Genomic DNA, 20,527 nt, shown 5'->3' with positions numbered 1-20,527 from the left:
ATGCACAGGGCCCAGGCCGAAGGGAGAGCCAGGGAGTCTTCAACAGTTTATTAGAAAGAATGCAGACATTAAAAAAATCCCAGCTGCTCTGAACATAAATTGAGGTTTTTCAGCCCGGTTCGCAGGCGCCCGCGCGCCCCACGGTCTGTCACTTGCTGCCAAACCCACAGTGCAAATACGATTTGGTCTAAATGTACAGATTGACAAGCAACAATGTACAGCCACTCGCACCCCGGGCGAGGAGGTGGAAAGGTTTGGGGTCACACGGGACCAGGGGCAGGCTCCGGCCACCGGCACCGGTCGGGGCTCGGGGGCGAACACCAAAACAAGGAGAATTTTGAAGTTTCCTTTTCAAGATGAACTTTTTAGTTAGTGGAACAGACCTGAAGACACCACGGAGGGATGCGCCTCGCCTGCTGAATTTGGGGAGTCAATGACAACAGTTTTTGTTCCCAGTACAAACAGACAATTTCAGGCCGTGGAGAGGGGAAAGGGGGAAAAAAAAATAAAAAGCTCGTTTACCGCTCAGTGTTAATTCAGGGTTCTCCCATTGTAATTACATCTGCTACGAGGCAAGGAGGCTCTGTAAACTTTATTGCAACTGTTCTCAACGGATTGCCTACACCTCAATTGGGTTGGTTTGGTTTTTTTTTTTTTTCTTTTTTCTTTTTTGGAAGTCTGGAAAACGGTTCATGCATAACTGTTATTGCCTCTCGTGGCTTTAAGACCGCCCCGTGCCATGGGACACACCTACCATCAGTGAAGCCATTTAAAATGGACTGAAAATGGGTTAAAGGATGCAGGATCTCCCTTTAGGGCTATCAACTCAGGAATTCTTATCTCAATTATGAAATGTTGTGATGAACTTCTTTCCCCAAAACCCTGAAGACGACAGTTTGCCTTACTCCAGATCTGGCATTTCTAGAGGGAAGAGAGAAGAGAAGAGAATTACTGGTTTTAAGGTTGCTTTGTGGGTTTTATTATTTTTTGCTTGGTTGGTTTCTAAAAGCTCCCAGGGCACTATTATGTCACAAGGGACACGAGCAAGACGACCTGGCCTCCAACCAAGGAGGTCACGGGGCAGTTTGGGGCCTCTGCCCTCCCCCCTGGCTCTTCTCAAGGGAAAGCCACCCCGAGCACGTGCTGCCCCTAAAGCCAAAGCCTCCCTGGGACTGCAGCTGCCTGGGAAGGTCAAACTGGTATTTGGGGCTTGTGTGGAGAGGCTTTCCCAGATTAGATTTGTCTCCCAGGGCTGGCTTTAGCTGGCAGGCAGGATGAACATCTGCCGGCCCTGCCCGAGGCCGGCTCGGAGCCTTCAGCAGGTGTGTGAGGGGAAAACAACAAAGACAACAACTTACTTTCATCATCGCTGTCTGGTGAGTCCTGGAAAGGAGAACAAACAACCTTTAAGTGGAGCAGACGGCTCCTCTACCACCCTCCCCTGCCAGCAGAGAGCTGCTGTTCCCAAATCTGGATTTTGAGGCCTCACTGCAGAGAGACACACACACCAAACTGGTGTCCCCAGCACCCTCAGCACTGCTGAGAGGGGAGGGAAAGGGCCTCCCCAGGTGACATCACACATACAAACAAGGTTTGGGGCTATTTAAGCCTTTTTTAGTGCTGAGGGGTGAGTGCAGGACTCCTGAGCCAGCCCTGCAGGTGTTCACTACACCCACATACTCACATCGTCTGCCCCATCTACTTCTGGCAAGTCTACGTCGTCGTCTCCTCCCATGTTGTTCATCATCTGCTCAGAGACAGAACAGCCACGCTTTGGGGTGAATCCAACCCCAAAACAATCCTAAACCAACAGCCCCCCCCTTGCTGTAACAGATCAGTTGCCCCCATGCAGGAATTACAAAGTGATGGTGCACAAAAAGCTCGGATTCATTGCCTGGCAACTCCCAGAACTCCAGGAATTTGTCGTTCCCTACCTCAGAAAAGCGGTCAAAATTGGACATGTCTTCATCTGAATCATCTTCCCAGTCTTTCCAGTTGTTGAAGTCCACGCTGAGCCAGTTGAGCTGCAGCAACACCAGGAGTTATTTAAGGACAAGGAATTATTTAAGGACAAGGAAGTGAGTGGCTGTCACTTGGAACAGGCAGGTTAACAAGAGCTGCCGTGGGATCAGGAGCAGGAAAGTGACCCAAAACTGCTCCAGAGTTTGAACGTGACCCAAATATTCACTAAATTAAAAGCCAGGGGAGGCAGCAGATGCCCAGACCCACCTTTGCCCTCTCTTTTGTTAACCTTGGCCATGCCTGACCAGACTCTCCTTTTCGTAAACAACACAAGATGGATCTGTCTGTTCTTTTATGCTTTGATTCCTGAAAAAGAGCAAATATCCATTAGCACCATCAGCATGACCTTCACCAGGAACTGCTGACATCCTTCCTTTATCTTCACCTCTTCCCCTATTCCTTGTCCTGAAAAATACCCTCCAGAGAAGCTTTCCTGGATCTGACTTGGAGCTTTTATGTCCTAAGGAATAATTTTCCTTAGAAAATATTCCATATTCCTACTTTTAAGGAATAAAATCTTGGGAGCAGCCTAAAGAACAGATGGTATTTTTTAGGATCACAGAACCAAGGGATGTGGCTTGGGTTGGAAAGGACTTTACAAGCCAAGTTCCAAACCCGTGCCATGGGCAGGGACACGTTCCACCAGCCCAGGCTGCTCCAACATGGCCTTGAACACTTCCAGGGATGGAATATCTGCAATTTCTCTGGACAAGCTGTGCCAGCCCCTCACCAGCATCAAGAACTCAGGAAGAGTCAGGAGGATACTCACATTTGGATCGATAATATTAAAAAGATCGATTTCATTTAAATGTTTAAAGTTATCACTTCCTCCAAGACAACTGCAAGAGAAAAATAAATCAGTATTTAGCCCAAAAACATCTCATAGAACAAATCTGCTTCTCCTTAGCACTCGTTGTGCCTGAATTACTCACCTGAACGTGAGTTTGGACTTTTCAAAATTTACATTTACGTCTTTGCTGTCTTCAACACAGAACTCAATAAAGACGTAGTCCCTCCGGTCGTACCACTTTGCAGAGGCAGGCTGCCTGTGGGCACAGCAGGGACACAAGGGCATTGATTTTCATCAAGAAATCCAAGAAAAAAAAAAAGGTTTTTGCACTTAAAATCTGCATTTTGAGCTTACTGTTATTCTTTAAAGGTGCTTTAAGCTGAAAAGAGAGCTGGAATAAAAAGAAATTATGTATTTGGAGTGTGACGCCCCCAGAAAGCTCCTGGGAGGAGCCACTGAAATCTGAGACTGAAATAAACATTTCAGCAGATCAAAATTCTGATAAACTTCAAGATGAGCTACTACAGACTGTGGCAGCAGCTCCACCACCTCCAGCAGCTGCACGGGCAGACTTCAGAGTGGTTTTTGTCATGCAAAACCTAAAGAAAACTACCAAAAAAAAACCCCACTTTGGGTATTGATACTATAAAAAATGGATCTGCTATGATTAAGACTCAATTAAGCCAGCACAGGTTGGAGAATCACTGCTCCAAGCTCTTTACAGCCTCCCAAGTGCTCACACTGGGATTGCCACGCACTTTGGAATTCTTCTGCCTTTGCACAACCACCTCGGAAAGCAACAGCGCGTCCAGGGGAGCTGGGAAAGCCACAGAGCTCCAGAGCAACTCCTGTGTTTGCAGTCCCACCCTGAGAACTCACCTGCACTGCTCCGTGGAGCGGGGAAAACGACCTGGCTGGGCTCAGACACCTCCTCCCCCTTCCAGTCCTCCCCTGGCAACCGAGGCCCAGCCCAGGGAACGGCTGCATTCCAGAACCAAACGGCCTCCCAGCAGGGCTGCTGCAAAGGCACAGAGCCCACGGGTGTTCCTCACTCTCCTTTGTCTTCCTAAGAGCAGTGGAAGGCTTGGGAGGGATCTTAAAGTTCAGCCAGTGCCACCCCCTGCCATGGCAAGGCCACCTTTCACTAGCCCGGGCTGTCCAACCTGGCCTCGGACACTTCCAGGGATGGGGAATCCGTTCCAGGGCCTCACCAGCCTCACAGGGAGCTATTTCATCCCAATATCCCATCCTAATCTACTCTTTAACCTTTTATCTCCCCCTTTATCTGCCATTGCTGTGCCTCACCAGCCTCACAGGGAGGAATTTTTCCCAGCTGATGGCCCTGCAGAGACCTGCAGTGGGATGAGGGGGAAGGCTCTGAGCTGGACAAGGATCTAAACCAGGGAAGCTGATGTGACATGGCCTGTGACAGCAGCTGCCACCTCACCAAGGTGAGGCCCTTTGTGCTGCTCTCTAAGCCAGGGTCTGACCAAAAAATAACTTTTCAGACCATTTATTAAGGTGACTTTTGCTAAACTTCCAGATGAAGATTTTGACTCCCCTCATCATCAATTAATTGTTGGCAGTGAGCTGTGGCACATTTAGCAAAGGGACTCAGCCAAAGGCTCCTGCTGCTCCCATCCACATTTCCTGGGGAGGAATCCAACCATGGCACAGCCCAGCTCCAGCTGAACCCCAAACCAGCCACCTCTGAGCTCCCCCAGTGCCACAGGTCCTGCACACACTGCTGCCAGCTCAGGGAAAGGCAGCAGAATGGCCACGATGCCTTGGGCAGCCCAAACACCTCTTGTAGGTGCCACAGCACCTGGGCAGAGACCAATGTCCAAGGATTTAATTTCCAAGAGCATAAAAACAAGTGGATTCTGAATTCAGCCTTGAGTTTCAGCTGTTCCAGGGGTGAAAACCTGCTGCTTTCCCTCGTAGCAGCATTTCAGGGAATGTTAATTATCACCTTATTCAGGTGAAGTGCAGCAGCAGAGCAGCAATTTTCTTACTGTGGTATTTTTAAACCCTTCTTGGACACAGATTTCCTCTTTTAATGGGGAATGAAAGACTCTCAAGAGGAAAGGAGGATGAGAAATGCCCTGCTCTGCTCCCTCTGTGCTGGGAGACAAAACCCCCCAGCGTGGGGCGCTTGGAGCGTCGCTCCAGCCCCGTTATTAACAGAAATCTCAGTGTCCCTGCCCGGGTGACGCAGGGGCTGAATGGTGTTAACACTTCCCAGCTTTCAATGTCAATGGAGACATCTCCAGCCTTCCCAGGGAGGCTCCCTGGGCCGTGACCTCGGCAGCTCCGCCGGGATCGGGGATTTGAGGCACCACCAGAACTCGCAGCCCTCCCAGAAACCCCACTCGGCTCAAGGCTACGCACACACGTGCGAGCTGGAGAGAAGTGAGATCCCAGATAAGTCTGACTCGGCCATAATTCCCATTTCTGAACCTGTATCTGTGCTGCTTTCATGGGAATTCACCCCGAGAGCGCTCGGAACCCGCAACCTCGGCAGCTCCGCCGGGATGGGGGATTTGAGGCACCACCAGAACTCACAGCGCTCCCAGAAACCCCACTCGGCTCACACGCCCGAGCTGCAGAGCAGCGGGATCCCAGATGAGTTTTACTTGGCCATAATTCACATTTCTGAATCTAAATCTGCTCTGCTTTCCCGGGAATTCACCCTGAGAGTGCTCGGAACCCGTGACCTCCCAGAAATCCCACTCAGCTCGAGGCTGCACACGCACGTCCCAGCTGCAGAGCAGTGAGATCCCAGCTAAGTCTGACTCTGCCATAATTCTGGTTCCAGGTTTCTGGGACCTAATTTTCATAATTCCAGCTTTCTGAGCCTAATCCTGCTCTGCTTTTCTGGGAACTCACCCCGAGAGTGCTCGGAACGTGCTGGAGCTGCCTCTCCTCCTTTTATCTGCTTTTCCAATCTCATCCTCCCAAAGGGAGGAGAGAAACCTCCCTGCGAGCTTCAGTCAGGACTCACCAGTTCCAACCAGTACTGCAGGACCCGCCGGGGAGCTGGGATGAGGCGGAAGCCACAGCTCCTTTCTGTCTCCTGCCCACACGGAGATTCCCAGGAGACAACCACACACAGGAGCAGCCCGTGGGGAGCCCTGCACGTGCTCCCAGTGCTCCCACACGCCCGTGGAAAATCTCCTCTCACAGGCACTGACCCAGCACCTGGCAGAGCTCCATCCTGCTCACCCAAACCCCGAGGGAGCTCAGCCTCCTGCCAAGGGTGTTTTGTTTATCCAGCACCCCCACCAAGCACGGGGTTTGGAAAAGAGAAGGGAATTGAAACGTTTAAAAGGGAATTTAGAACTCTGTCCTGGGTGGTTCCCAGCGCTCTGTTCCAGTGAGGATTTCCTCTGTCCCATCCACCTGTGCTTTGGGGACTTCCTGAGCAGCCACAGCCACCCCTGCAGCTCCTCTGGCTCTTCCAGTCCCCACATTCCGATGGCAATCTTTATTCCAGCACTGTGGAACAGGTTCTAGAAGCTTCCCAGCAGCACTGATGGGCAGCGTGGAGGCTCAGCTTCACCGCAGAGCCCTCAAGGCTCTGCCTGATCCAGGGGGGCTCTGTTGGATAGCCCTGGATGTATCCTGGCCTCTGGCACGCTGAACTCACCAGGGGAACCTCAAATCTCCCCATCTGTGGCACTGAGGAAGTTCCCAAACCTGTTCTTGTGTTCTCTGTCTGTATCCTGTGCCTGTGGAATCTCATCTTTGTCTCCTGGGAGCATCCTGACAGTTCCTACAGCTCAAGGCCCTCAACAAGACTTTCCCCATCCAGACACCAATAAAACCTGTTTTACAAAATGACTTTTCCTTTCATTTTTACACCCTGGAAAGGCACCTTTTTTTTTTTTTTTTTTTTTTTCATTAAAATAAGCCTCATTTTAGATTTTAGACAATTCTATGCAGATGCAGCAGCGCTGCAGTTTCAGGATGATGAAATCTACAGAAATTACATGAAAAAACTCCAACTTGATCACACTTCTCTCACTTTCACTCACGTTAAGATGAAGCATCTCCACTGTTCAGGGCTTCAGAAGAAAAGTAAAAGCCTGGCTGGGGATAAGGGACCATCGGTTAACGCTGTCCCCAGCCCGAATTCCTGACAAAACAAAACCTCAGGAGGTGCTACTGCCTCCAGTCCTTCCAGCCAGGCATGTGGAGGTCACAGAATCACAGAATGGTTTGGCTTGGAAGGGACCTTGAAGCTCATTCAGCCTCTCCCTGCCATGTGCAGGGACACCTCCAGCTATCCCAGCCTGCCCTGTCCAACCCGGCCTTGGACACCTCCAGGGATGGGGCATCCTCTGGAAAAATCCATTCCAGTGTTCCACCACCCTCAGAGGGAGGAATTTTCCCCCCAGTGTCCCACCTAACCCTGCTCTCTGGCAGCTGGAAGCCCTGGTGACGTGGGAATGCCACTGGAGACGTGGGAATGCTGCCTGCAGCTCTTCTTTCCCCAGCCAGTTTTCCCTCCTGAGTGTGTTTTCTACCCTGCACGTGGAAAACTCCGGCTCTTCTCGAGGGAACGCTCCCGTCCACCAGAGCTCAACCACGAGCTGGTTTCGGGTGGCGGAAGGAAGGCGGTTAATTAGGGTTAATTAGCTCCGGGGCAGGCGGGAGCGCGGGATTCCGCCCGGGATGCACGTGGAGACACTCGGGGAGGAGATCCAGGGGCTCACCTGCACCGGGCACAGCAGCACCACGGCTGCCCCGGGGCTTTCCGTGAGCCTCCACCCCCTCCTCAGGGGCCTTTTCGCTATTCCTCGGTTTTCCGTGGAATTCTGGAATGGTTTGGGCTGGAAGGGACCTTAAATCCCATCCCGTTCCAGCGGACCGGGCTGCTCCAAGCCCTGTCCAGCCTGGCCTTGGACACTTCCAGGGACAGCGCCAAGCGCAGGGACGGATTTTACGGGGAAAATCCGAAGTATACAAACAGATTCGCTCGCCTGCACGCTCTGGATTGTTCCACGCGTTACTTACCGGGAGTTTTCCGCGGTTTCGGCCGCCACCGTTCGGCGGGTGCCGGTGGCCACCGACCCGCCGAGAAACGCGCGACACCCCCGAGCACCCCCCGCCACCCGCGCGGCCCCATTCATTCCGCAGCGGGGTCGGGAGATCCCGCCCGCATCGCGGTACGCCGGGACCGAGCCAGCAACCGGGGCCGAGCCAGCAACCGGGGCCGGCGGCCGAGCCGGGGCGCTCCGCCCTCAGCCGGCAACCGGGGCCGGGCCCACCCGATAACCGGGGCAAGACGCGGCGGTGCGGCCGCCCAAGGTCAGCACGCGGCGGGAGCCCGCGCTCGGCGGCGCCGGGGCGGCTCCCGCGGCCCGGCGGGGCCTGGCGGGGCCTGCCCGCGCCGCTCCCATCCCCGGGCCCTCACATGGCGGATGGCGACGGCTCCGGCGGGCGCTCCTGCGGGCTGCGGGTCGGGCTCCGGGCGGTGTCGCGGGGCCGTGCGGGCGGCGCGGTGGCGCTCGGGCGGTGCCGGGAGGGCTCCGGGGGCTCCGGCGGCGGCTCCGGTGGCTCCGGGCGGGCTCGGGGCTCGGCGCGGCCTCGCTCCCACAATGCCCCGCGCGCGCTCGGCCCGTGGTGACGCAGCAAAATCCCCGCGCGCGCCGCCTCCTCCCGCCGCCGCCGCCGCGCGTGCGCGGCCGCGCGCCCCCGCCCCGCGCGCGCCCCCGCCCGCTGCCCTTCCAGCAGCTTCTCGGCGCGCATGCGCAGTGCGGCCCGGTGAAAGGGTTGGGGGGAGCGGAGCGGGCAGGGACCCCCGGGACCCCCCCCCACCACCCCCGGTCCTGGTCCCGGTGTGTTCCGGGAGCAGACCCGACCCCGCTCTCCCGTCAGGGAGCTGTGGGCTGGAAAGGTCCCTCCTGAGCCTCCTTCCCTCCAGGCAGTTCCAGAGCCTGAGCCGCTTTTCCAGGAGGAAATTCCTCCTGATGTCCACCCTGAACCTCTCCTGGAGGAATTTGGGGCTGTTCCTTCTCTTCCTGCTGTTCCTGGCAGCAGATCCCGACCCTGCTCTCCCATCAGGGAGTTGTGGGGTGGAAATTCCCCTCGGAGCCTCCTTCCCTGCAGGCTGAGCCCCTTTCCCAGCTCCCTCAGGGCCTCTCCAGACCCTTGTCCTGCTGCTCCAGCCCTTCCCCAGCTCTGGCCACGCTCCAGCCCCTCGATGTCTGTGTGGCCGGGAGGGCCCAGGGCTGGACCCGGCACTGGGGGGGCCCCAGCAGTGCCAGCACAGGGGGACAATCCCTGTGCCCATGGCTGGGAAGCCCAGGTGCCATCCTGGCCACACCTGGGCACACCTGGGCTCTGTCCAGCCGCTGGCACCAGCACCCCCAGGGCCTTTCCCAGCTTTCCAGCCCCTCTCCCCCAACCTGGAGTGTTCCACGGGGTTGGTGGTGCCTTGTTGACCCAGTGGCCTCAGCCCATGGATCCATCCTGTCCAGCTGGCTCTGCAGCTTCGTCCTCCAGCAGATCAACATCCCAGCCAAGCTGGTGTCATCCACGAACCAAGGTGCCCTCAATCCCCTCACCCAGATCACGGATAAAGGCATTACACAGGGCTGTCCCTGACAGGGGACATGTCCATCCACCACCTGGATGCAGCCCAGCTCCCCACCAGGTGTGAACCCCAAGGAGTGCACATGTCCCAAAGGCTTTACTGCAGCCCACAGCCCACATCCACATCATCCCATGATCCCCGCTCCTGCCTGCTGCAGGGAAGTGAGGAGCCCCCCTCCGAAGGGAACCCTGAGGGGATGAAGGGGTGACCCTGCAGCTGACTGAGCTGACCTGGGCTCGTGTCCAGCCAGGCTCTGGGACAGGAAGGAAAGGAGGGAACGGGCAGGTGGTGTTCCAGGACGGGGTATCGGCGCCGGGATCTTCCCGGGAGGAAGGCTCCACCCTGGGGCCTCGGCTCCCAGGGAAGGGCGGGCAGCAAAGCACCAGGGAGCAGCGATTTCACCAACAATAAGCCACAACTTTATTAACCGATAGAAATAGTACAAATTTTAAATTTAGCTGTATTTTACTTTTCTCTGAAACACCAAAAAAGGCTCCTCCCTCCGGCGGCTACATCGTCAGTTCCTGTGGGGAGAACAGGAGTCAGGAGCCAGCCCAGAGCCAGCAGCTCCCCCCAGGGACCCCCCCCCCAAAGCTGCTGCCCCCCAGCACTCACCATTATTGCGTTTACAATGTCGTTACTGTTGTTCTTGAGGGCTCGCACGGCCTTCGCCCGCGACACGTTCGCCTGCGACATCACCAGCTCGATGTCTTTCACCTCCACGCCGGTTTCGTCAACCTCAAAGAGAAACAGAGCCCAGGATTGGTGCCAGTTCCAGGCTTGGCACGGGCTGGGATTGTTTGGATTGGAAGCCAGGAGGCCAAGCCTGCACTCTAAACACCCCCGGGGTAGGAGCCTGTGCTCTCCCTTTGCCATCGCGGCAGAAACGCAGATGAAGGAGAGGAATTTATGGATTAACCCAAACCACGGCCCCACAGAGAGCCCGGGGAAGGCCTTACCTCCTCTTCCTCGCTCTCCTCCTGCACGGTGGGGGTCTGTGTGTTTTCCTGGATGTTGGAAACGGGTTCTCCTTGCACTTTGAACTTTTCGGCAGCTGCCAGCTGAGCCTGCTGGGACAAGTCTTCGATCTGCAGGAGGGAAGGGAAGGGAAGGAGCGGTGAGGCCAGTCCTAGGCAGTGCCAGCACATTCCCTGGCAGGAGCCACACAGTGCACAGGTGACAGGAAGGAACCCTGTCCTGCTGGCTCCAGGGTGGGCTCACCTTGGCCTCGCCAAAGACGATGTAGGTGTCTGACGCCGGGCTCTTGTACACGTCTGGCTTTGTGATGACAAAGAGGATGTTCTTGGATTTCCGGATGGTGACTCTGGTGACTCCTGTCACCTGGCGAAGGCCCAGCTTGGACATTGCCTGAAAAACACCGGGGAGAGGTCACCGAGGGAAGAAGAGCTCTGGAGCCAGCCCAGATGTGCCCAGTCCTCTCTCCAGAGTCCCAGATCCGACATTTGCTGCATGGATGCACGTGGAAATGTGCGTGTATTGCCACGGAGCAGCACTCCCGGGCCGTCAGCTGGAGGGAACACTCCCATCCAGGACTGGTGAGATCCCCAGTGTGACTCTGAGCCCTGGGGCTGTTCACCAGGGACAGGTGAAGCCACACCTTCCGAGCTTTCTTCTCACTCCGGCTCTGTTTTGCTTTGCTGACGGGTTCTTCGTCTATTTCGGCTGCTGCCGCGAGCTGCAGGGAGGGAAAACCAGAGAGATCTGTGACAATGCTGGGGTGACACTGCAGGGACTCTGATCCACCACGGCTGTGCCACCTGCCCTACCTGTGCCTGCTGTGTCGTGGCCTGTGTGGAGTCCTGCTCTTCGAGCTCTGGTACGGATTCATCGCTGTCGGACTCTGTGCCAGACCCTGCAGAGACACACACCCCTCACTCTTCCCACCTCAGGTAGGTCCAGGGCACACAGGCCTTTGCTGCTGGCTCCCAGTGAAGCCACCAGTCAGCCCAGTTAGGTGGTGGATGGGGCATTCCCTGCACTCTGAGTGCCATCAGGAGCTCCCACTGTGCCCCAAATGGCATCAGCAGGGTGGCACGAATGGGTCCTCAGCCTCGGCCCATGGTGGGAGCCGGGTGCCAGAGCCCCAGAGGTGCCCGGAGGCTCTGGAATGAATCCCAAGGTAGCTCCAGCCTGTGGCACCGGCTCGAGGAGGAGGTGGGTGGCACTCCCAGGGTGCTGAGGTGGCAGCAGCCCAGTGTGACAGAGCCCCTCTTGACTCCCCTCAAACCCAGAGCTGACACATGGCACCGAGACCCGACTCACCGAGCCCTCAGGGCTGCTGCACATCCGTGGCTTCACTACAGGGATGATCTGGGATAAGCCCGAACCCCTCCCAGGGAACAGCACCTCTGGGTGCCCAGAGTGCCACCACCACTTGTAACCCACGTCACCGACCACACCAGTTATCGAAGCAGAGCTGGGTGTCCCCAGCCTCGGAGGCCAGAGGTCACCTGGAGGCGACCACGATGCTCCCGTGCAGCCATTACCTGGATTCAATCCTCTGTGCCCACGGCACACAGGAGCCCTGGCAAAGCTCTCTGCAGGCGTCAGGGTGTGCCCAGGGCTCCCAACACTTCAGGCATAGCGTGGGGACAGCCCAGTTTGGCACCAACACTGCCCACTGCCCCCCTTCCGCCGCCAGCCGGCCACGGGGACACCACGTGGGCACCACACACAGCAGGGACAGGCACGTGGCAGCTCCTCCGTGTGAAGCCAGCTCAGCTCGCGGTGCCCATGCCACAAACCACACCGTGCTCCGTGCCCGAGGACACGCGTTAGTGACCGCCGGCACCGCGCCCAGCCCCGTCCCTCCCCGTGCCCCGGCTCACCGGCTGCTCGGCTCGCTCTAGCCCGGCACGCCGCGGCCCCGGGCGCGGTTAGTACCCCGTGGGCAGCCAGTGACACTCCATGCACACGGCAAACCGCGGCCGCAAAATACCCTTGTCATTCTTGAGGACGGGCTGCGGCGCCAGGGGGGCCGGGACCCCCGCGGGCGGGGACAGCTCCAGCAGCACGGGCGGCTCGGGGGGGAGCAGAGGCGGCAGGTCCTCATCGTCAGCGCCGGGCGGGGCTTTCGAGGGGGGGCGAGCGGCCGGCTTGGCCACCTTGTCATTGGCGGGGGGCTGCTGCTTCTTGGCAGGGGGAGCGCTCGGGGCAGAGCCAGGACGGCCGGCGTCTGCTTTGGCGGGGGTTGGGGGCTTTGGAGGGGCACCAGAAACACCCGTGGCTGGAGCAGGAGCTGTGGCTGGAGCTGCTGGAGCTGGAGTGGCCTTTGCAGGGCTCTTTGGGGGTGCCTTGGCCTCAGCAGGGCTTTTTGAGGGTCCTTTGGCTGCAGCAGGGGTGGCTGGAGGGGGAGTGGCTTTGACAGGGCTTTTTGGGGGTGCCTTGGCCTCAGCAGGGGTAGATGGAGCTGGGGTGGCTTTGACAGGGCTTTTTGGGGGTGTTTTGTCCTCAGTGGGGGTGGCTGGAGCTGGGGTGGCTTTGACAGGGCTTTTTGGGGGTGCCTTGGCCTCAGCAGGGGTAGATGGAGCTGGGGTGGCTTTGACAGGACTCTCTGGGGGTGCTTTGGCCTCAGCAGGGCTTTTTGAGGGTCCTTTGGCTGCAGCAGGGGCCACTGGAGCTGGGGTGGCTTTGGCAGGGCTCTTTGGGGGTGTTTTGGCTGCTGGAGGGGCACTAGGAGCTGGGGTGGCTGTAGCAGGGCTCTTGGGAGGCACTTGGGCAGGAGCTGGAGGTGTTTTGGCCTCGGCAGGGGTGGCTGGAGCAGGGGTGGCTTTGGCAGGGCTCTTTGGGGGTGTTTTGGCCTCAGCTGCAGGGGTTGGGGTGGCTTTGGCAGGGCTCTTTGGGGGTGTTTTGACCTCAGCAGGGGCTGGGGTAGCTTTGGCAGGGCTCTTTGGGGGTGCCTTGGCCTCAGGAGAGGCTGCTGGAGCTGGGCTGGCTTTGGCAGGGCTCTTTGGGGGTGTTTTGGCCTCAGCTGCAGGGGTTGGGGTGGCTTTGGCAGGGCTCTTTGGGGGTGTTTTGGCTGCTGGAGGGGCAGCTGGAGCTGGGGTGGCTGTAACGGGGCTTTCTGGGGGTGCTTTGGCCTCAGCAGGGGCAGCTTTGCCAGGGCTCTTTGGGGGTGTCTTGGCCTCAGCAGGGGCAGCTGGAGCCACAGGAGTGGATGGGGCAGTGATGGGGCTGCCCTTGGGAGGTTTTTGGGCTGCTCCAGGGGAAGCTGGAGCTGGAGTGGCTTTGGCAGGGCTCTTTGGGGGTGTTTTGGCCTCAGTGGGGGTGGCTGGAGCTGGGGTGGCTTTGGCAGGGCTCTTTGGGGGTGCCTTGTCCTCAGTGGGGGTGGCTGGAGCTGGGGTGGCTTTGGCAGGGCTCTTTGGGGGTGTTTTGGCCTCAGTGGGGGTGGCTGGAGCTGGGGTGGCTTTGGCAGGGCTCTTTGGGGGTGCCTTGTCCTCAGTGGGGGTGGCTGGAGCTGGGGTGGCTTTGGCAGGGCTCTTTGGGGGTGTTTTGGCTGCTGGGGGGCCAGCTGGAGCTGGTGGAGCTGGGGTGGCAGGGGATGGGGGAGCAGCAACTGGGCTCTTGGGAGTGGTTTTGGCTGCAGGTGGGGCGGCTGGAGCTGGGGTGGGGGGAGTTGGAGTGGCAGCTGAGGCAGCAACAGAGCCCTTGGCAGCATCTTTGGCTGAGGGAGGGGCAGCTGGAGAGGGTGGAGCTGCCACTGCCGGTGTGCCAGGAGGAGAGGGGGCAGCAGCTGGACTCGGAGGAGCTGCTTTGGCCACTGGAGGGGCGGCTGGAGTTGCCATGGCCGGTGTGACAGGGGCACAAGGGGCAGTCACCGGGCTCCCAGGAGCTGCTTTGGCCACTGGAGGGGCGGCTGGAGCTGCCATGGCCGGTGTGACAGGGACAGCAGGAGATGTTTTAGCCACAGGAGGGGTGGCCAGAGGTGCCATGGGAGCTGTGACAGGGACAGAGGGGACAGCTGGGGCAGTGTCCGGGCTCCCAGGAGCTGCTTTGGCCACAGGAGGTGTGGCTGGAGCTGCCGTGGCCGGTGTGACAGGAGGAGAGGGGGCAGCAGCTGGACTTGGAGGAGCTGCTTTGGCCACTGGAGGGGTGGCTGGAGCTGCCATGGCCGGTGTGACAGTGGGGCAGCTGGCAGAGGGGACAGCAGGCACAGGAGCTGCTGCTGGGAACACGAGGCTCGCTGGAGGCCCTGGGACAGAGGTGGCAGCTCCCAGTGCGGGTGTGGACAGGGCAGGAGCCGCCGGAGCTGCCACAGGCCCTGCCCGAGGAGCTGGGCTCCCAGGAGGGGTCCTGGCTACTGAGGGAGGGACTGGGTGTCCCACAGCTGGGACCACCGGGGCAGGGCCCATGGGAGAGGCCTTGGCAACAGAAGGAGCAACTGGGAGCAGTGGTGAGACTGGGGCACCAGGGGCTGGGCCAGGTGGGGCAGCAGCAGGATGCCCAGGGGACATCCCAGCTGGCAGCAGAGGGATAGGGGGTGACAAGGGAGCTTTGGGGGCAGCCAGGAAGACAGGGGGAGAGATGGCACTGACCAGGGCTGGAGCTGGGGCTCGGGGAGAGGCTGGAACAGCAGGAATTCCAGGAGACACCGGGACTGTGGGAAGTGGGGGTGATCCTGGACTCTGGGGGGACACTGCCACAGTGGGAGCAGGCAGCAAAGTGGGAGGCACTGGTGGGGGAGATGCCAGGAGGGGACGGGATGGGGGAGGTAGGAGAGGGGCTGGGGCTGCTCCAGAGGCAGGGAGAGGGGCTGGGACTGCTCCAGAGGCAGGGAGAGGGGCTGGGGCTGCTCCAGAGACAGGGAGAGGAGCTGGGACTGCTCCAGAGGCAGGGAGAGGGGCCAGAGATGCAGCTGCCACAGAGGATGCAGTGGGAGCAGTTTTCATGGTAGAGTTGACAGCAGCTGGGAGAGAACTGGGGCTCACTGGGGGGACAAGAGGAGCCACTGTCACTGCAGCAGAAGCAGCAGCCAGGCCAGGTGACACTGGAGCTGGGAATGCTGGGGACACTGGGCTAACCGGGGCAGGCCCTGGAGATCCTGGGGCTGCAAAACCCACGGGGGCCTGCGGAGCTGGAGGAGGGGCAGTGGTGACTGGGCCCAGCAGAGCCGGGGCAGGGGGCTGGGGGGGCATGGAGAACACGGGGATGGCTGCAGCCGGGACCATGGGGGGGGAAACGGGGCCCGGGGGGCCCGGCAGAGCTGGGGCAGTGCTGGGCAGCTGTGCTGGGAGAGCCTGGGCGGATGGAGATGGAGTCAGAGGTGGGGAATGAGCAGCATGAAGAACAGCTAAAGGAGAGAAACAGAGTGAGCCATGAGAGGAGGGAGAGAGAGAGGGAGAGAAAGGGAGGGGGCGTGCAGCCAGCCCTGGCATTCCTCTGGCCTCTGTGCCTGGCTTGTGGCCCAGCAGGCACTGCCAGGGTCAGCACGGACCAGGATGTTCATCCCCTTCTAGAACAGATTTTCCTGAGAGCCCTGAATGGCAGGAGGCACTCCCTGAACCACCAGGAATCCCCAGTGGGCCAGAAATGCAGGGATGCAGCTCTGCCACAGGCTCTGCCCTACCAAAGGGGCTGTCACAACCTCTGTGGAGCCCCAGAGGTCTGTCAGGACACCCAGGGCTGCTCACAAGCCTGGGGTCACCCCCCAAGCTGCAGGGAGCATGGGGGGAACAAAGACCCACTGAAGAAGAGGAAGGAAAAGTCAAATATAACCCACCAGCATATGGAATTACTCCTGGAGTGCCCTGGGAGCCCCCTCCCTCCAGCTGTGAGTGACTTGGCAGATGCCCTGAGGGCACAACGACATGGGGGTGGTGGGGCCAGGCCCCCCAGTGCCCCCCACTTCCCTGGCAGCTGTTAGGGTTAATGGAATGCAACCCCCAGAATGGCACACGCTGGTTAATGCGGCACACGAGGGGTTACAGGAGGGTCCCGAGTACCTGGAGCAGGGATGGGAGCAGGAACGGGGGCAGCTGGAGCTGAACGGGGAGAACAAGAGTTTATTAAGGCAAGTCCCACTGACCAGGAGCAGCTCCCAGCTCCCCAGCCAGGTCCAAGAGAGCCTGGAGAGAGCCTGGCCATTCCCAGCACCAGCAGTGATCCAAGGGCACTGCTCAGGCAACAGGCCATGCCAGGGCTGAGCTTCCAGCTCCTGAGAGCCTGGAGACAGCCCTGACATTCCCAACGACATTCCCAATGCCAACCAGCAATCAAAGGGCACCGTTTAGGGAAGAGGCCATGCCAGGGCTGAGCTTCCAGCCCCTAAGCCAGAGCTGAGAGCCTGGAGAAGAGCCCTGGAGAGACATTCCCAATGCCAACCAGCAATCAAAGGACACAGTTTAGAGAAGAGGCCGTGAGAGGGTTCAGCTTCCAGCTCCTGAGCCACAGCTGAGCCTGGAGAGAGCCCTGACATTCCCAATGAAATTCCCAATGCAAACTAGCAATCAAAGGGCACTGTTGAGGGAAGAGGCCATGCCAGGGCTGAGCTTCCAGCTCCTGAGCCAGAGCTGAGAGCCTGGAGAGACATTCCCAATGAAATTCCCAATGACATTCCCAATGCCAACCAGCAATCAAAGGGCACTCTTTGGGGAAGAGGCCGTGAGAGGGTTCAGCTTCCAGCCCCTAAGCCAGAGCTGAGCCTGGAGAGAGCCCTGACATTCCCAACGTCATTCCCAGCACCCACTGGAAATCCAAGGGAGGGAAGAGCTCGAGATGCAAGGGAGGGCAGTGCTGGTCCAACCGGTGCTGCTGGCTGGGGGAGCAGAACCGGCCCGGGCACGGTGCCGCCCTCGGGCAGCGCGTCCTGCACAGCACCGGGAGCTGCGGAGCCCAGAGCCAGCCCCGTTCCAGGGACCCTGTCCCACCCTGGGATCAGGGTCACAGTCGTGTCCTGCTCTCGCTGCCACCCAGGGCAGTGACACGTGCATGGAATGCAGGGAATGACGTCCCTGTCCCAGGAATGGGGTCCTGAAAGTTGCTTTTAATGCCCTGTTTTACCCCAAACCACGGCACTGTGGGAAGGATGGGCAGGCCTGGAGCAGTGCCAGCGGGTGCCAGGACACTTCCTGCTCCAGGGAACGTCCTGGTGCCTCCTGAAGGAGGAACAAGTGCTGCCAAGGGCTGCGCTGGGCCCGGCCCCTCACAGAACAGGCCGTGCAGAGCCACCCTCTCCAGAACAATCCTTTGTCCCTGCCCGCTCTCCCTGTTCCTTCACCAGCTCCACTGGCACCGTCTGAGCACATTCCCGATGAACACAATCACTCCTGCTTGTTCCTTCTCCCCCACAGCCCCACCTTTCCTTGGGCCCTTCTCAAACATCCCAAGCTAAAGCATTCCCCAAAACCAGGGGATTTCTGCCCAGAGTCCCTCTGGATCAGCCCCATCTCCATGGTTTTTCCAGAGACCTCCAAGGAACAAGATGAAAATCCAAGGAGCTGCCTGAGGAATCCCACCAGAGACTTGAGAGCAGCAGAATTTTGGGAGCTGTCAGTTGAGAGGGACAGAAGAGCCATGCCAGGGAGGGGGCCCCAAACAGGAATTCCAGCCACGCCGGGAGGGATAAGGAGCTCAGCAGCTCCTGGGAATCATCGGCGCAGCTGTCACAGCAACAGCCATCACTCAGCTCCCTCCTTGTGTCCCCTCTCTGTCACCAACCCTCAGTGGTGGTCCCCCAATGGGACAGTGCCCAAATCCTATGAGACACCCCCAAATCCAAGGGGGCAGATCCCAAAAATTCAGTGAGAGACATATAAATCCAACAGGGCAGACCCCCAAAATTCAGTGAGAAACTCCCAAATCCAGAGGGACAGATCCCAAATCCAAAGGAACAGACCCCCAAAATTCAATGAAATACCCCCAATCCAATACCCCCCAAAACAGACACCAAATTCAACAGGACAGAGCCCCAAAATTCCGTGAGAGACCCTCAAATCCTAAGGGGCAGACCCCCAGATCCATAGGAACAGACCCCCAAAATTCCGTGAGAGACCCCCAAATCCAACGGGGCAGGCCCCCAAAATTGAATGAAAGATCCCCAAATCCAGAGGGACAGACCCTCAAATCCAGTGGAGGAAACCCTCAAATCCAACGGGGCAGATCACCAAATCCACTGGAAGACCCCCAACTCCAACGGGGGAGACCCCCAAATCCAACAGTTCACCCTCAGATCGGGTGACAACACCCAAAATCCAGCCAAATCCAGCAGGAAAATCCCCAAATCCAATGGGACAGACACCCAAATCCAGTGGAACAGGCCCCCCAAATCCAACAGGACATGACCCCAAGTCCCATAGGCCAGGCGCCCCAAATCCAACAGGACAGCCCCCCCCAAATTCAATGGGACAGGCCCCCAAATCCAATGGGACAGGCTCCCAAATTCAATAGGACAGACCCCCCAAATTCAATAGGACAGGGCCCCAAATCCAATAGGACAGGCTCCCAAATTCAATAGGACAGGGCCCCAAATCCAATAGGACAGGGCCCCAAATCCAATGGGACAGGCTCCCAAATTCAATAGGACAGGGCCCCAAATCCAATGGGACAGGCTCCCAAATTCAATAGGACAGGGCTCCAAATCCAATGGGACAGGCTCCCAAATCCAATAGGACAGGCCCCCCCAAATCCAACGGGACGGGGCCCCAAATCCTACAGCCCGACCCGGCCACGGCCGCTGCCCTCCCGTCCCACCCAAAGCAGGCTCCGAGCCACCCCCGTGCCCGTCCCCGGGATTTTGGGACACGAGGAGTCCCCGCTCCCCCGACTCCGCTCACGTTCCCCGTGGGATAACCCGCGTGCTTCGGCTGGGAAACCACAGAACCGGCCCGGTTTGTTTCGGCCACAGCGAGACCACGGAACGGACACCCCAAAACCCCCGCGGGGGACGTGACAAGACTCGAACCGGGGTCACACAACCCCCGCCGCCACCGGGTCCCGGCTCACCCACCCTCCCCGGGAAGCTGCAGCTCCCCGCTCGGAGCTGATCCCGGGAATCAGCCCCAAAACCGCCCCGGAGCACCCCCCGGCCTCACCTGTCTCCGCCTGAGGCTGCGGCAGCTCCTGCTCCGTGGCCGGGACGGTTTCTGTGGCTTCGCCGGGCATTTCTACGGGAATGGATAAACCGACAGGCCCGGGCTCGCCGGGGCTCCGGGACAGCCCGGGGGCCACCACCGGTAACTCGTCCTTCCCACCCCGCTCGGACACCGCGCGCCTCCCACTACCGGGAGAATCTAGCAGGACAACTCGGCCGCACGGGACAGGCAGAGCCCGATCCCGATCCCGGTCCCGGTCCCGGGCCTAGGCCGTCTCCTCCCCCCCCCCCCCGCCGGTGCGCCCGGCTGCCCCCTCCGCCCTGCCCGCCGCGCCCACGACCCCATCGGTGGCCCCAGCCGGGTCCTCCCTGCCACCCGCTCATCCCACTAGCGGCGAGCGGCGCCCTGAGCGGCGGATGGCGGTGGATGGCGGCGGATGGCGGCGCGGGACTCACTGTGCGGGGAGCGGGGCCCAAGATGGCGGCGGAAAGAGACCGAGAGCGCAGCGCGACTTCCGGGAGCGCGGGACTTCCGGGGCAGGGGGAGAAACCGGCAACACGGTCCGGCCCGGCCCCCACGGCCGCGCTCCGGAGTTCCGGGCTCTGTTCGGGACCGAGCGTGGGTCCGGGGAGGCCCCGGGGGCTTTTGGGATCCCCTGAGGAGGTTTGGGATCCCCTGAGGGGGTTTGGGATCTCCTAAGGCGGGTTAGGATCTCCTAAGGCGGGTTAGGCTCCCCTGAGGGGGTTTGGGATCTCCTAAGGCAGGTTAGGATCCCCTGAGGGGGTTTGGGATCTCCTGAGGGGGGTTAGGATCTCCTAAGGGGGGTTAGGATCTCCTGAGGGGGTTTGGGATATCCTGAGGGGGGTTAGGATCTCCTGAGGGGGTTTGGGATATCCTGAGGAGGGTTAGGATCTCCTGAGGGGGTTTGGGATATCCTGAGGAGGGTTAGGATCTCCTGAGGGGGGTTAGGATCTCCTAAGGGGGGTTAGGATCTCCTGAGGGGGTTTGGGATATCCTGAGGAGGGTTGGGATGCCGAGGGGGAGTTGGGATCTCCTGAGGGGGGG

At 59.2% G+C, this 20,527-nt stretch overlaps 3 protein-coding genes across 4 annotated transcripts; all 3 read right to left on the bottom strand.

Annotated features, from left to right (window-relative positions):
• Nucleotides 1-33: 33 nt before the first annotated feature.
• PTGES3 (prostaglandin E synthase 3) lies at nt 34-8,472 on the bottom strand. 2 transcript variants are annotated; one of them, XM_054004767.1, is made up of 8 exons: nt 8,232-8,472; nt 2,955-3,068; nt 2,792-2,861; nt 2,230-2,328; nt 1,935-2,024; nt 1,685-1,747; nt 1,359-1,383; nt 34-921 (listed from the first exon to the last, which is right to left on the bottom strand). In XM_054004767.1, coding segments are annotated over exons 1-8 (483 nt in total). In that variant the 5' UTR covers nt 8,234-8,472; the 3' UTR covers nt 34-901. The 2 variants fall into 2 exon arrangements, with proteins under 2 accessions (XP_053860742.1, XP_053860741.1); XM_054004766.1 differs by lacking the exon at nt 8,232-8,472 and having other exon boundaries at nt 2,955-3,112.
• Nucleotides 8,473-9,809: 1,337 nt separating this feature from the next.
• On the bottom strand, nt 9,810-20,022 carry NACA (nascent polypeptide associated complex subunit alpha). Its single transcript, XM_054004772.1, has 8 exons — nt 19,918-20,022; nt 19,463-19,534; nt 11,201-11,286; nt 11,032-11,109; nt 10,635-10,781; nt 10,373-10,501; nt 10,029-10,151; nt 9,810-9,937 (listed from the first exon to the last, which is right to left on the bottom strand). The coding sequence occupies exons 2-8, from the start codon at nt 19,530-19,532 to the stop codon at nt 9,923-9,925; spliced, it is 648 nt and encodes a 215-aa protein (XP_053860747.1). The 5' UTR covers nt 19,533-19,534; nt 19,918-20,022; the 3' UTR covers nt 9,810-9,922.
• Nucleotides 11,293-14,174, bottom strand: LOC128822868 (basic proline-rich protein-like). Its single transcript, XM_054004729.1, is given in 2 exon segments — nt 11,293-13,170; nt 13,173-14,174. Coding segments are annotated over 2 exon segments (1,779 nt in total). The 5' UTR covers nt 14,092-14,174; the 3' UTR covers nt 11,293-12,310.
• Nucleotides 20,023-20,527: the final 505 nt, after the last annotated feature.

The sequence above is a fragment of the Vidua macroura genome, unplaced genomic scaffold (genome assembly GCF_024509145.1).
Source record: "Vidua macroura isolate BioBank_ID:100142 unplaced genomic scaffold, ASM2450914v1 whyUn_scaffold_107, whole genome shotgun sequence".
Taxonomy (NCBI): Eukaryota; Metazoa; Chordata; class Aves; order Passeriformes; family Viduidae; genus Vidua; species Vidua macroura.
The sequence above is the reverse complement of the archived record's forward strand: the minus strand, read 5'-3'. Positions and strand labels throughout refer to the sequence as shown.